The following is a 13,251-nucleotide window of genomic DNA, read 5'->3' as shown; positions in this document are numbered from 1 at the left end:
CCTGTGCACCATATTGAATTCTCCCATGACCACAGTGGCATTACCTATACTGCATGCCAATTTTATCTCCTGATATAACTTGTCCCCTACTGTTTGGGGGCCTGTAAATAACTCCCATTGGGGTCTTTTTACCCTTATCATTTCGCAGCTCTATCCACGATGATACAATTGTCTTTCCGCTGACTGGTTAGCACACAACAAAAGCCTTTCACTGTACCTCGGTACACGTAACAATAAACTAAACTGAAACTGAACGAGACCAGTATGGGAGATAGCAGACACCTAAAGCTGGAGTAACTCAGCGGGTCAGACAGCATCTCTGGAGAGAAGGAATCGGTGACATTTCGGGTCGAGACCCTTTCAGTTTAGTTTAGTTTAGTTCAGAGATGCAGCACAGAAACAGGCCCTTTGGCCCACCGAGTCCGCGCCGACCAGCGATCCCCGCACACTTACACTATCCTACATAGACAATAGATGTAGGAGTAGGCCATTCGGCCCTTCGAGCCAGCACCGCCATTCAGTGTCTGATCATCCCCAATCAGTACCCCGTTCTTGCCTTCTCCCCATATCCCCTGACTCCACTATCTTTAAGAGCCCTATCTAGCTCTCTCTTGAAAGTATCCAGATAACCGGCCTCCACCGCCCTCTGAGGCAGAGAATTCCACAGACTCACCACTCTCTGTGAGGAAAAGTGTTTCCTCATCTCTGTTCTAAATGGCTTACCCTTTATTCTTAAACTGTGTGGCCCCTGGTTCTGGACTCCCCCAACATCGGGAACAATTTACATTTATACCAACCCAATTAATCTACAAACTTGTACGTCTTGATCAGCCATGATCACATGGAATGGCGGTGCTGGCTCGAAGGGCCTACTCGTGCGTCTATTGCCTATTGCCTTTGGAGTGTGGGAGGAAACCGCGGAGATCCCGCAGAAAACCCACGCTGGCCAGGAGGGAGAGGGTACAAACTCTGTACGGGCAAGCATCCCGTGGTCGGGATGGAACCCGGGTGTCCGGCGCTGTGAGGCAGCAACTCTACCGCTGGGACGGCGTGCGGCCCTAATACCGAGAGTCGGAGACAGGAGATTTCGTCGGTGATATCAAGTGATATCTGTCACATTCCCTCAGCGACACTCACCCCTCAGACAGAGTTGTAGCTCGGTGCTAAATGTCCGCCCGATGCTGACACGTATAAAAAAGTTTTTTTTTTAATGAAACACACGCCTCTCTGGGATTATCTGCAAAATTGCCACATTTATTTATTTACTGTCAAAGAAGTGTTAAACTTTACATCAGGTATTAGTGGCAAGGGTCCCATTATTAACAGGGAGTACACAAAAATTTGATCTTCTGGAGCATATCTTTTCTCGGGCGAGAAGTCAAGTCCTGAATCGCTGGGCACGATAAATAAATAAACTCTGGACGCCTTCGAGGAGGAATGGAAATGGGCAGTGGTGCTGAGAGTCCAAGAAGAGGAGACATCCTCCTGTGTTTGACTTGGTGAGGTCACCATGACATTCGCTCAAGTGGATTCCACTCCCATCCCATGCCCGGCCTGTCAGATATATTACAGTAAAGGAAGAGAGAATCTTAACCCTCTGCTCTTAACACCCCCCCCCCCCGGGCCAATTAGCTACGTGGCAAAGATTAAGGGGGCAATACTCATTTGGCCAAAGTATAAATGGATGGATCGGCCATGGATCTTATGGAAACTCTTTTAAGGGATTGGACAGGCTAGATGCAGGAAAAATGTTCCTCATGTTTGGGGTGGGGGGAGTCCAGAACCAGGGGTCACACACAGTTTAAGAATAAGGGGAAGGCCATTTAGGCCTGAGATGAGGAAAAAAAAAATTCACCCAGAGTTGCGAAACTGTGGAATTCTCTGCCACAGAAGGCAGTGGAGGCTAATTCACTGGATGTTTTCAAGGGAGAGTTAGATTTAGCTCTTAGGGCTAATGGAATCAAGGGATACGGGGAGAAGGCAGGAACTGGGGTACTGGTTCTGGATGATCGGCCGTGATCATATTGAATGGCGGTGCTGGCTCGAAGGGCCTACGGGCTTACTCCTGCACCTATTTTCTACGTTTCTAGGATTGAATGGTGGAGTGGACTTGGAGGGGGAGGGAGGGGGGAACCGCCGAGAACTAAGGGGAACCACAAATGGAATTTATTAAGGATGCTTTGTGTAAAATGGAACACTGAAACTTTTTCCCCGGTGCCCTTTGCGTGGCTCCTCTTTGCATACCGCGGGCACGCAAAAACAATCAATTTCATTGCGATTTAGTATGCGTACCAAGTATGCGTTCAATCATTCATCAATTCATCGATGGGCCGAATGGCCTAATTCAGTTTCCACGACTCGTGGAACCATTAAAAAAGCGGGGGGGTGAGAGAGAGAAGTCAAGAGGAGAGGTGAGAAACCTTTTTTTATTTTGAAAAAAAACCAAGAGGCTATTATAACGCAGAAACAAAAAAATTGAGAGACTTTTGGCTTAATTTGCACAATGGAAAGTTCTGGGGAAAAAAACCCCCCACATTTTTTTTTAATCATTTGTGCATCTGGGAGTTCCACACAATATTTTCACCAAATGTATTCCGTTTAAAACTTTCGTATATTTGGGTCCGACAACGTATTTGATTTTATTTTACACTAGCATTACAACAAAATATATTTTCTTTAGGCTGTTTGTCAGGTGAGAACAGGTAACTATACAGCTGAGCAAAGGTGAGCTTTGGAGGCCAAGCCTGGTTGGGCCTTGCTCTGTAGAATGGGAACGCAAATGGCTTCCGGAAGTCGGCCGACAGTCCCAACCGGAGCTTGGCGGAGCCTTCCTGGGATCTCTAAGATACTGTAGACAACTTCTTCTTCGTTATATAACACGCAATGGGCCAGGGTTGGGATCTGAGGCTTGGATTTGGGGTGGGGTGGGAAGGGGCGGGCAAGGTGCGACTATATACACAACGACACGACCAATTTCAACACCGTTTTTGTATCTGAATGGCCACAGTCTCTCCTCCCACCGTCCCCCAGAGGTCGGGAGCGGACAATAGACCTGGGTTTTCTGGCGACCGAACAATGGTTTCAGCGGAGAGAGTCTTGTTTCTTCACCAAACCCCCCCACCCCCCCCCCCCAACAAAAAAACGTTCTCCCCATATCTGCAGGACCCAGCGAACTTTCCTGTACATTGTCAAAAGACGCACGGGGGCCCCTCCCCTCGCACAGAAGGGTCCAGGAACCCGAAGAGGTCCATTAGTCCGTCTCTTATCTTCTCAGGCGAGTCCTCAACGCTAGGGTTTCACAGACTGGTTACCAGTTGCATCTGTCGTTCCCTCACATCCCCCTCTGGGATCAAGTCCTCCTTGTTTATCGGGAGAATGTACCCATCGCTGTTGCCCCGACTGATCTGATAGTACGTTTGGAGGTGGTTTGCCCCCCCGAGGTTGGGCATGCTCTTGTAGTAAAGGTCCTCGTTCTCGCTCCTCTTGGACGGCGAGAGTTCTTCTTCGCCTTGGTCTCCGGGGCGGGGGCCGTTGTCGGGGCCGGGCGAGTCTCTCAGGTTGGGCATGCTGGTGTAGAGGGAGTCCCGGTTGGGGGAGTTTGCGTCCCCGGCCCCGGGGGGCGGGGGGGGCGGGGGCGGTGTCGGGGGCTGCCCCCGCTTCTGCTGGTGGTACAAGAGGGAGTGGGTGCGCTGCGGGATGAGCGGGGCCTCCAGCTCGGGGTGCCGGCGCTCGCCCCTCGCCAGGGACGAGGAGGAGTCGGCCACGATGGCGTCGTCCTCGCTGCTGCTGCCGCCGCCGCCGCACCCCCCGCCGTCTCTGGGGGCGGCCATCTTGGCGGGCAGGCCTCGCTCGGCCCCCTGGGCCTTGAGGCCTCCGGCACGGAGGTTGTTGTGCACCAGCTCGGAGATGATCATCTTCTCGAAGGCCGTGTCGCCCAGGCTCAGGCCGCAGTCTAGGCCCTGCACGCTGTCGCCCACAAAGTCACCGTTCTGGATGGAGTAGCTGTTGTTAAAGTTGCCGCTAAGTGGTAGAGTATCCATTGTACTTGCATCCCGCCCATTGGTCAGTGCATGTCCTGCAGGGGCGGGGGAGGGGGGGCAGCAAGAGGGGGGGAGGGGAGGGTTGGGTGGAGAAGGTGGGGGTTGGGGGCGGAGAAGGGAGGGGGTTGGGGGAGGAGAAGGGAGGGGGTCGGTGGGGGGGATGGGAGGGGGTGGGTGGCGGGGATGGGGGAATGGAGAGCGTTGGTGGGGGTAATGGTGAGGTGCGGGGGGAAAGGGAGGGGGAGGGGGAAAAGGTGGGGGAAGGGAGGGGGTGGGTGTGGGTGGAGCAGAGGGAGGGGGAAAGTGTGGGGGAGGAAAGGGGGAGAAGAAAGGGGGGAAAGAAAAGACAACACATAATAACATTAGCAGGCTGACTCCATTTTAGCTTTAACCTTTACAAGGTTACCTTCCGTTAAAAAAAACAAGCCCTTTTAATGTAGCTCAGGACAAACAATGGCAATGTTGGTACTTGTAGCGCTTTAGAGGTTTAAAGATGTAGGCTGGAAACAGGCCCTTCGGCCCGCCGAGCCTATTCCGACCGCACCCGTTCTATGTGTTCCCACTTACTCATCCGCCCCCCCCCCCCCCCCCCCCCCTTTTACAGAGGGGCTGATTAACCTGCAAAGCCACACTGCCTTTGGGAGTGTGGAAGGAAACCGGAGCACCCGGAGGAAACCCACGCAGGTCACGGGGAGAACGTGCAAACTCCGCCCCGGAGGTCAGGATGGAACCCGGCCTCTGGCACCGCGAGTTTAATGATCACCCCCTCCGAACCCCTCCCCCCCCCCCCCGAAGGTTCGATCTCGACGGTCGAACTCTGAGCCCCTCGACCCGAAGCAAGGTAGAAGCACCTCCACCCCCACCACCCCCAGCTTTGTCCTGAAGTACCTTAAAAGCAAACTTTGGGGGGAGTTGGGGAGTGAGGGGGTGGGGGGGACGGATAATATGCAGAAGCAGCACTGAACAGGTGCAGATTGTGGAGCAAATTAAAAACCAGCAAGGCCACAAACACAAACGGACAGTCTTGATGCAACAAGACATTGCCGCGTGGAACATCCGATGAAGGGTTGGGTGGGGTTGGGGTGGGGAGGGGTTGGTTAGGGTGGGATAGGGAGGGTTGGGGTGGGGTGTGCAGGACACACACACACACAAACAGTGAGCATGGCACACACAGGTGGGGCACCTCATTGAGCTAGGGGGAGGGAGGGAGGGAGGGAGGGGGAGATGTTAGCACTACCAGTGTCACAGACAGACAGCCACTGGGTTGACTCACATAAGCAAATTCACATCAAGTCTCTCTGTTCAGGCTAGCGGTTGCAAGTGTAGCTGATACACAAAAGAAAGCAAAATGATCACTGCGGCATGAGGAAGGGCCAGGTGAAGATCACAGCTAAGCCGAGAGAGAGAGGGGGAGAGAAAGAGGTAGAGAGAAAGGGAGAGAAGGGGAAGAGGGGAAGAGAGAGAGAGAGAGAGAGAGAGAGAGAGGAGAGAGACGCGCTGAGAGAGAGGGAGTGAGAGTAGAGAGAGAGAGAGAGAAGGGCAAGAGAAGAAGGGAAAGAGGAGAGAGAGACCGGAGAGAGGGAGGGAGAGGGGGAGAGCAGAGAGAGAGACTCGAGGAGAGGCCAGAGAGGGAGGGAGAGAGAGAGAGAGTTAGAGAGAGGGCGAGGGACTGGAGAAGGGTAGGGGAACGGGGGGGGGAGAGAGAGAGGGAGGGAGGGACAGACAGAGGAGGAAAGAGAGGGCATGGAGAGCGAGGGAGAGAGAGAGGGACGGAAGAGAGGGGTGGAGGATGAGAGAGAGACAGACAGAAAGCCGAGGGAAGCTAGGAGACGCACTGCGGTTGCCTTGGGCGGGGTCAGGGATTGGGTAGGGGGCTGGCGAGACCTTGGTGGGCCAATCCTGGTGGTCCTCAATGCCAACCCCCCCCCCCCCCCCCCTTCCCCCGTTGGCCCGAATCAGACGTTTCCTGCTCCATCTGCTTTTATTTCTGAGTTCTGGCATTGTGCTTTGGGTGTGGTCAAAGGCGGGGTGCGGCATGTGAGATGGCAAGGTAACTGGGGCGTTCAGAGGTGATAGGAGCAGAATTAGGCCTTTCGGCCCATCAAGTCCACTTCGCCATTAAATCATGGCTGATCAATCTCTCCCTCCTAACCCCATTCTCCTGCCTTCTCCCCGTAACCCCTGACACCCGCACTAATCAAGAATCTGTCAATCTCTGCCTTAAAAATATCCATTGGACTCCACGGCCTTCCACAGGATTCACCACCCTCTGACTAAAGAAATGTCTCCTCATCTCCTTCCTAAAGGAACGTCCTTTAATTCTGAGGCTGTGGCCTCTTGTCCTGGACTCTCTCTCTAGTGGAAACATCCTCTCCACATCCACTCTATCCGTTCCTTCTTCTCACCATAACTTTGGGGAGCTATCAGGGAGAAAACATGTCCCCCCCCCTCCCCCCCCCCAATCACTGCCACTCTCCCTCAGGAAGGTCAAACGTTGCCTGACCATGACTCAACAGCCAATCGACATTAGACAAAAGACAATAGGTGCAGGAGTAGGCCATTCGGCCCTTCGAGCCAGCACCGCCATTCAATGTGATCATGGCTGATCGTCCCCAATCAGTACCCCGTTCCTGCCTTCTCCCCATATCCCCTGACTCCGCTATCTTCAAGAGCCCTATCTAGCTCTCTCTTGAAAGCATCCAGAGAACCTGCCTCCACCGCCCTCTGAGGCAGAGAATTCCACAGACTCACCACTCTCTGTGTGAAAAATTGTTTCCTCGTCTCCGTTCTAAATGGCTTACCCCTTATTCTTAAACTGTGGTCCCTGGTTCTGGACTCCCCCAACATCGGGAACATGTTTCCTGCCTCTAGCGTGTCCCCCCCCCCCACCATAGTCAGTCTGAAGAAGGGTCCCAAACCGAAACGTCACCTATCCATGTTCTACACAGAGGCTGCCTGACCCGCTGAGTTACACCAGCTGAAACCGAAGATTGATATAAAATGCTGGAGTGACTCAGTCGGAGTAATCTAAATCTGCGGCTTAAACCAGCATCTGCAGTTCCTTCCACAAACAGGAACTGCAGACGTTGGTTCATTAAAAAAGACTCACACGTGCTGGAGTAACTCAGCGGGTCAGCAACATCTCTGGAGCAAAGGAATAGGTGACGTTCGGGTCGAGACCCCGTCTTCAGACAGCGTGCCTGGCCCGCTGAGTTACTCTAGCGTTTTGTGTATATCTGCAGACCCTGGTGTCTGACACCCCACCCGCCATTTAGTCCGGAGAGGGGCAGGAGAGTAAGGGGATGAGAGATGAGAGGAGAGCCTCTCGGGGTCAGAGTTTGGGCGGGCGGGCGGGGTAGGGTAAGGTTGCCTGAGAACAGGTTGTGGTCTGATGGTCTCTGCGGGGAAGGGAAGTCCGTCTCCAGTGGGACAGGAACATTGGTCCTGGCCAAGCAGACCACCAGTGGTGTTCGATGATGAGAACTCAGCTGCAAGGTTCCATCCTGACTACGGGCGCTGTCTGTGCGGAGTTTGCAGGTCCCGTCCCCCCACGCCCATGACCAGCGTGGGTTTTCTCCGGGACCTCCGGTTTCCTACCACACGTGCAGGTTTGCGGGTAGTCCCTAGTGTGTGTCGGATAGTTTTAGTGTGCGGGGACCGCTGGTCGATGGGCCGAAGGGCCTGTTTCCGTGCCTAATCTCTTAACTAAACAAAAGTACTGTGTGCAGTTTTGGTCCCCTAATTTGAGGAAGGACATTCTTGCTATTGAGGGAGTGCAGCGTAGGTTTACAAGGTTAATTCCCGGGATGGCGGGACTGTCATATGCTGAGAGAATGGAGCGGCTGGGCTTGTACACTCTGGAGTTTAGAAGGATGAGAGGGTATCTTATTGAAACATATAAGATTATTAAGTGTTCAAGAAGGAACTGCAGATGCTGGAAGTTCGAAGGTACACAAAAATGCTGGAGAAACTCAGCGGGTGCAGCAGCATCTATGGAGCGAAATAAATAGGTGACGTTTCGGGCCAAAACCCTTTGTGTTTGGACACGCTAGAGGCAGGAAACATGGTCCCGATGTTGGGGGAGTCCAGAACCAGGGGCCGCAGTTTAAGAATAAGGGGTAAGCCATTTAGAACGGAGACGAGGAAACACTTTTTCACACAGAGAGTGGTGAGTCTGTGGAATTCTCTGCCTCAGAGGCCAATTGACTGGATGAATTTAAAAGAGAGTTCGATAGAGCTCTTGGGGCTAGTTGAATCAAGGGCGGTGGAGGCCGGTTCTCTGGATACTTTCAAGAGAGAGCTAGATAGGGCTCTTAAAGATAGCGGAGTCAGGGGATATGGGGAGAAGGCAGGAACGGGGCACTGATTGGGGATGATCAGCCATGATCACATTGAATGGCGGTGCTGGCTAGAAGGGCCGAATGGCCTACTCCTGCACCTATTGTCTATGTTTCTTTTCATTTGTCTCTGGAACTGATGCGCTACAATGCTGAGAACTATATTCTGCACTCTGTATCTTCCCCAATGCTCTACCTATGGCACTCGAGTTTGACAGTCAATACTATGCATAGTATTATCTGATCCGTGTCGGATGGAACTGCAGATGCCGGTTTGAACCGAAGGTAGACACAAAAAAGCTGGAGTAACTCAGCGGGACAGGCAGCATCTCTGGCGAAAAGGAACGGGTGACGTTTCTGGCTCAGACCAAGAGGATCTGAAGAAGGGTCTCGACCCGAAACGTCACCCAGTCCTTCTCTCCAGCGATGCTGCCTGTCCCGCTGAGTTACTCCAGCATTTTTGCGTCTACCTTCGCATTGCCTGATCTATTTGGGTGACGTGCTTTCCAATGTGCCTCGGAAGACGCGATGGGAATAAACCTGAACCCAAACTTAATCCTAGCCCTAGGTAGATAAAAATGCTGGAGGAACTCAGCGGGTCAGGCAGCATCTATGGAGCGAAGGAATAGGTGACGTTTCGGGTCGAGACCCTTCTTCAGACGCCATATAACCCTTAATCCTAACCCTGAACAGTATCGGGCCATTGCCGGATCTAGCCCTGTTCCCAGTCACCTAGGTTGGGACAACAAACCATGGTGATGGGAGCAGAATTAGGCCATTCGGCCCATCAAGACTACTCCCCCATTCAATCACGGCTGATCTATCTCTCCCTCATAACCCCATTCTCCTGCCTTCTCCCCATAACCCCTGACACCCGCACTAATCAAGAATCTATCTACCTCCACCTTAAAAATATCCACTGACTTGGCCTCCACAGCCGTCTGTGGGAATGAATTCCACTGATTCACCACCCTCTGACTAAAGAAATTCCTCCTCATCTCCTTCCTGAAGGAACGTCCTTTAATTCTGAGGCTGTGGCCTCTGGTCCTAGACTCTCCCACTAGTGGAAGCATCCTCTCCACATCCACTCTATCCGGGCCTTTCACTATTCCGTACGTTTCAATGAGGCTCCCCCCTCCTCCCATAACCTTACGGAAGGAAACAGCCGTTGAATAGACACAAGATGAGAAGAATGCTTGGCTGTCTTAGATTGGATTCATAATTTAGTATGGGCATCAGGGGTTATGGGGAGAAGGCAGGAGAATGGGGTTAGGAGGGAGAGATAGGTCAGCCATCGATTGAATGGCGGAGTAGACTCGATGGGCCGAATGGTCTAATTCTGCTCCTATCACAGTTATGACCTTGTAGTTGCTGCCTGAGGCCTACGTACATTGGAGGCTCATCCCCAACCATCCAATTCCGCAAACAGCCCCCTTAGCCCCTGCATCTCATCCATGACCTGCAAGTAATGCTTCACCAAATGCCTCGTTTCAAAAATGATAATTAAAGAAAAAGAAATTAAAAGGAAACAAGCATGCCAGAATTTTTTTTTACATTTGATAGGCAAAGTTAAGTTTGACTCCCATACTTGTCTCTCTGTAGGTCACTAGAGGGAAGCATAAGGAGAGAATAATAGATAAGCAGTGAAAATAGAAGCAAGCTTGGGTTAGAATCAACACACAATTTGTAAAACGCATGCTTTATTTCCCTCTCCCCCCCTCCCCCTCTTTCCCTCTCCCTCTCTTTCCCTCTCTACCCCTCTCTACCCCTCTCCCTCTATCTCCATCTCCCTCTCCCCCTCTCCCTCTCTTTCCCTCTCTTTCCCTCTCTACCCCTCTCCCTCTCCCCCTATCTCCATCTCCCTCTCCCCCTTCTCCCTCTCTCTCCCTCTCTATCACTCCGCCCCCTTCTCTCTCTCTCCCCCTCCTTCCCTCCCTCTCTCTCCCTCTCTCTCTGGCTTTGGAAATTACGCTTTGGAATCAAAAGATGTGGAGGCCGGGCCCAGAGATGATCTTTGGAGGTCCGTAGGGGCCTACTGCTGTGAGAGGGAGGTGGTGGGAGGTGGTGAGAGGTGGTGTGAGGTGGTGAGAGGTGGTGAGAGGTGGTGAGAGGTGGTGAGAGGTGGTGAGAGGTAGTGTGAGGTAGTGTGAGATGGTGAGAGGGAGACTTAGGGCCTGTCCCACTTACACAACCTTTACAGATGACTGCTGGCAACCGTGACAGGTCGCCGAAATTTTCAACATGTTGAAAATTCAGCGGCGACCAGAAAGACGCTACGACTCTTTGGAGACCACTCATGACCATGGGAGACCTCTCACAACAATACGGCCTGCATGGTTGTGAGAGGTCTCCTATGGTCGTGATGAAGTGCCAGATGATGAAAGAATGGGTCGACTGGACTTATATTCACTGCAATTTTCAAAGGATGAGAGAGGGGATCTTATAGAAACATATAAAATTCTTAAGGAATTGGACAGGCTAGATACAGGAAAAATGTTCCCGATGTTGGGGGAGTCCAGAACCAGGGGTCACACACTTTAAGAATAAGGGGTCGGCCATTTTAGGACTGAGATGAGGGAAAACCTTTTCACCCAGAGAGTTGTGAATCTGTGGAATTCTCTGCCACAGAGGGCAGTGGAGGCCAATTCACTGGACGTTTTCAAGAGAGAGTTAGATTTTGGTCTTAGGGCTAACGGAATCAAGGGATGTGGGGAGAAAGCTGGAACGGGGTACTGATTGGGGATGATCAGCCATGATCACATTGAATGGCGGTGCTGGCTCGAAGGGCCGAATGGCCTACTCCTGCAACTATTTTCTATGTTTTTATGCTCCCCTTGGTCCAAGTTCCACCATAAGAGTTTTGGAGGGGAGGGGGTGGGGGGGGGGGGAAATGGAGGTTGCCCCTGGTTACCAGGAGCGGGAGATCCTGACCCTTCACCCCAAGCTCGAGAGGATGGAGGTAGTGCATTGTGGTAGCTTCCCAGCAGATGTAACCTACCAAGCTTCAGGGGATGGGATAGGTAGGGGTGATGAGGGGGTGCGTGCGGGAGATGGGTGGGGGGCGGAATGGGGGTTGATGGTGAAGTGCGTGTGATGGGTGGGGTGGGGAACATGGAAGTGGTCTGTTGTGTGTTTGGGGCAGGAGGTGTGGAGGACCAAGGAGAAGTGTGAAGGGGAAAGGGAAAGGAGAAGATTGGGATTGTGTGTGTGTGTGGGGGGGGGGGGGGGGGGGGGTGAAGGAGATGAGGGGACGAGGAAGTGATTGTTAGGGGGGTCTGCCTACAACTACAAATCTCTTTAGTCATAGAGCCACCGTCATGAGGTGACACAGCGTGGAAACAGGCCCTTCGGCCCATCTCGCCCACACCGGCCAACATGTCCCAGCTACACTAGTCCCACCTGCCCCGCGATTGGCCCGTATCCTCCAAACCCGTCCTATCCGTCTAACTGCCTTTCTTAAACGTTGGGATAGTCCCAGCCTCAACTACCTCCTCTGGCAGCCGTTCCATACACCCACCACCCTCCTGTGTGAAAAAGGTTACCCTCAGATCCTATTAAATCTGTTCCCCTTCACCTACAAGCGATCCCTTGAGCCGATCCCCCTGAAGCAACGTTTCCCCTATCCCTGGTGTAACTCCGACCACAAATCCTTCTCCGAACTTCCCTTCCTGACACCCTGCCCAGTCACACACGCCCCGGAAATGATATGTTAACAGTGTTGGTACAAAAGTGAAAGCAGGCACACCTGGAGAGTTAAACACATCAGCTGACGGGGCATTAAAGACAATAGTTTCAGCAAGCAGGGAGTTATAAGGGTTGTTAGTACCATGTGGCCGGAGAAGAGGGTTTGTGAGTAGATAATTGCTTGTCATTCCTAAAGTAACAAGACAGAAAAAGAGGTGTCAGTCTTGGTCGTTCTCTTGTTAATCTTTTTCCAAATCTTTCAAACACGAGTTAGTGAAGGTGCGCCCTGTCTGTCCGTGACTCTCTCAGTAAACATGAGGCCGTGATCGTAAAATCTAGAACGCATGTTATAGGGGGTGCGTGACGGCACGGTTTGGGAAACAGCTCCATCCGAGTCTGCGAGGAATTACAGAGAGGAATTGTGGACCATCGCACAAACCAACCTCCCCTCCATTGACTCCATCTACACCTCACGCTGCCTCGGCAAGGCCAGCAGCACAATCAAGGGCCAGTCTCACCCCGGCCACTCCCTCTTCTCCCCTCTCCCATCGGGCAAGAGGTAGAGAAGTGTGAAAACAAACGCACACCTCCAGATTCAGGGACAGTTTCTTCCCAGCTGTTATCAGGCAACTGAACCATCCTACCACAACCAGAGAGCAGTCCTGAACTACTATCTACCTCATTGGTGACCCTATCTGGATAGTTGATCAGACTTTGCTGGCTTTACCTTGCATTAAATGTTATTCATTTATCATGTATCTGTACTGATGCTTAAAATTCAGCTGACAGGGACATGAATTTAAACAGAATCTCCTCCCATACAAAGGAAAGTCTCATATTAAAAATAGACATGATGTCACAGGGCCATATAGTAAGGAAATAGGCCATTCGGCCCAACTTGCCCATGCCGACCAGAATGTCCTATCTACACTAGTCCCACCTGCCCACATTTAGAGTCGGGGAGTGATATAGTCACACAGTGTCGAAATAGGCCCTTCGGCCCAACTTGCCTCCCATCTATGCTAGTCCCACCTGCCCCGCGTTTGGCCCATATCCCTCTAAACCTGTCCTAACTATGTAACTGCCCAACCTCCTCCGGCAGCTCGTTCCGTGCACCCCCAAACCCATTGTGTGAAAAAGTCACCCCTTAGGTTCCTATTAAATCTTTCCCCTCTCGCCTTGAACCTGGT

At 52.3% G+C, this 13,251-nt stretch overlaps 1 protein-coding gene across 1 annotated transcript in view; it reads right to left on the bottom strand.

The window, feature by feature from the left end:
* Window positions 1-2,210: 2,210 nt before the first annotated feature.
* The window catches only part of adgrl2 (adhesion G protein-coupled receptor L2), a 172,680-nt gene continuing 161,639 nt past the window's right edge, over window positions 2,211-13,251 (bottom strand). The window contains exon 23 of the mRNA XM_033027844.1: window positions 2,211-4,075. Coding sequence (XP_032883735.1) covers window positions 3,297-4,075 — 779 coding nt within the window. The 3' untranslated portion in view covers window positions 2,211-3,296. The remainder of the gene's footprint in view (window positions 4,076-13,251) is intronic.

Source organism: Amblyraja radiata, chromosome 10 (assembly GCF_010909765.2).
Source record: "Amblyraja radiata isolate CabotCenter1 chromosome 10, sAmbRad1.1.pri, whole genome shotgun sequence".
NCBI classification, from domain to species: Eukaryota; Metazoa; Chordata; class Chondrichthyes; order Rajiformes; family Rajidae; genus Amblyraja; species Amblyraja radiata.
This window is presented reverse-complemented; position numbering and strand designations above follow the sequence as displayed.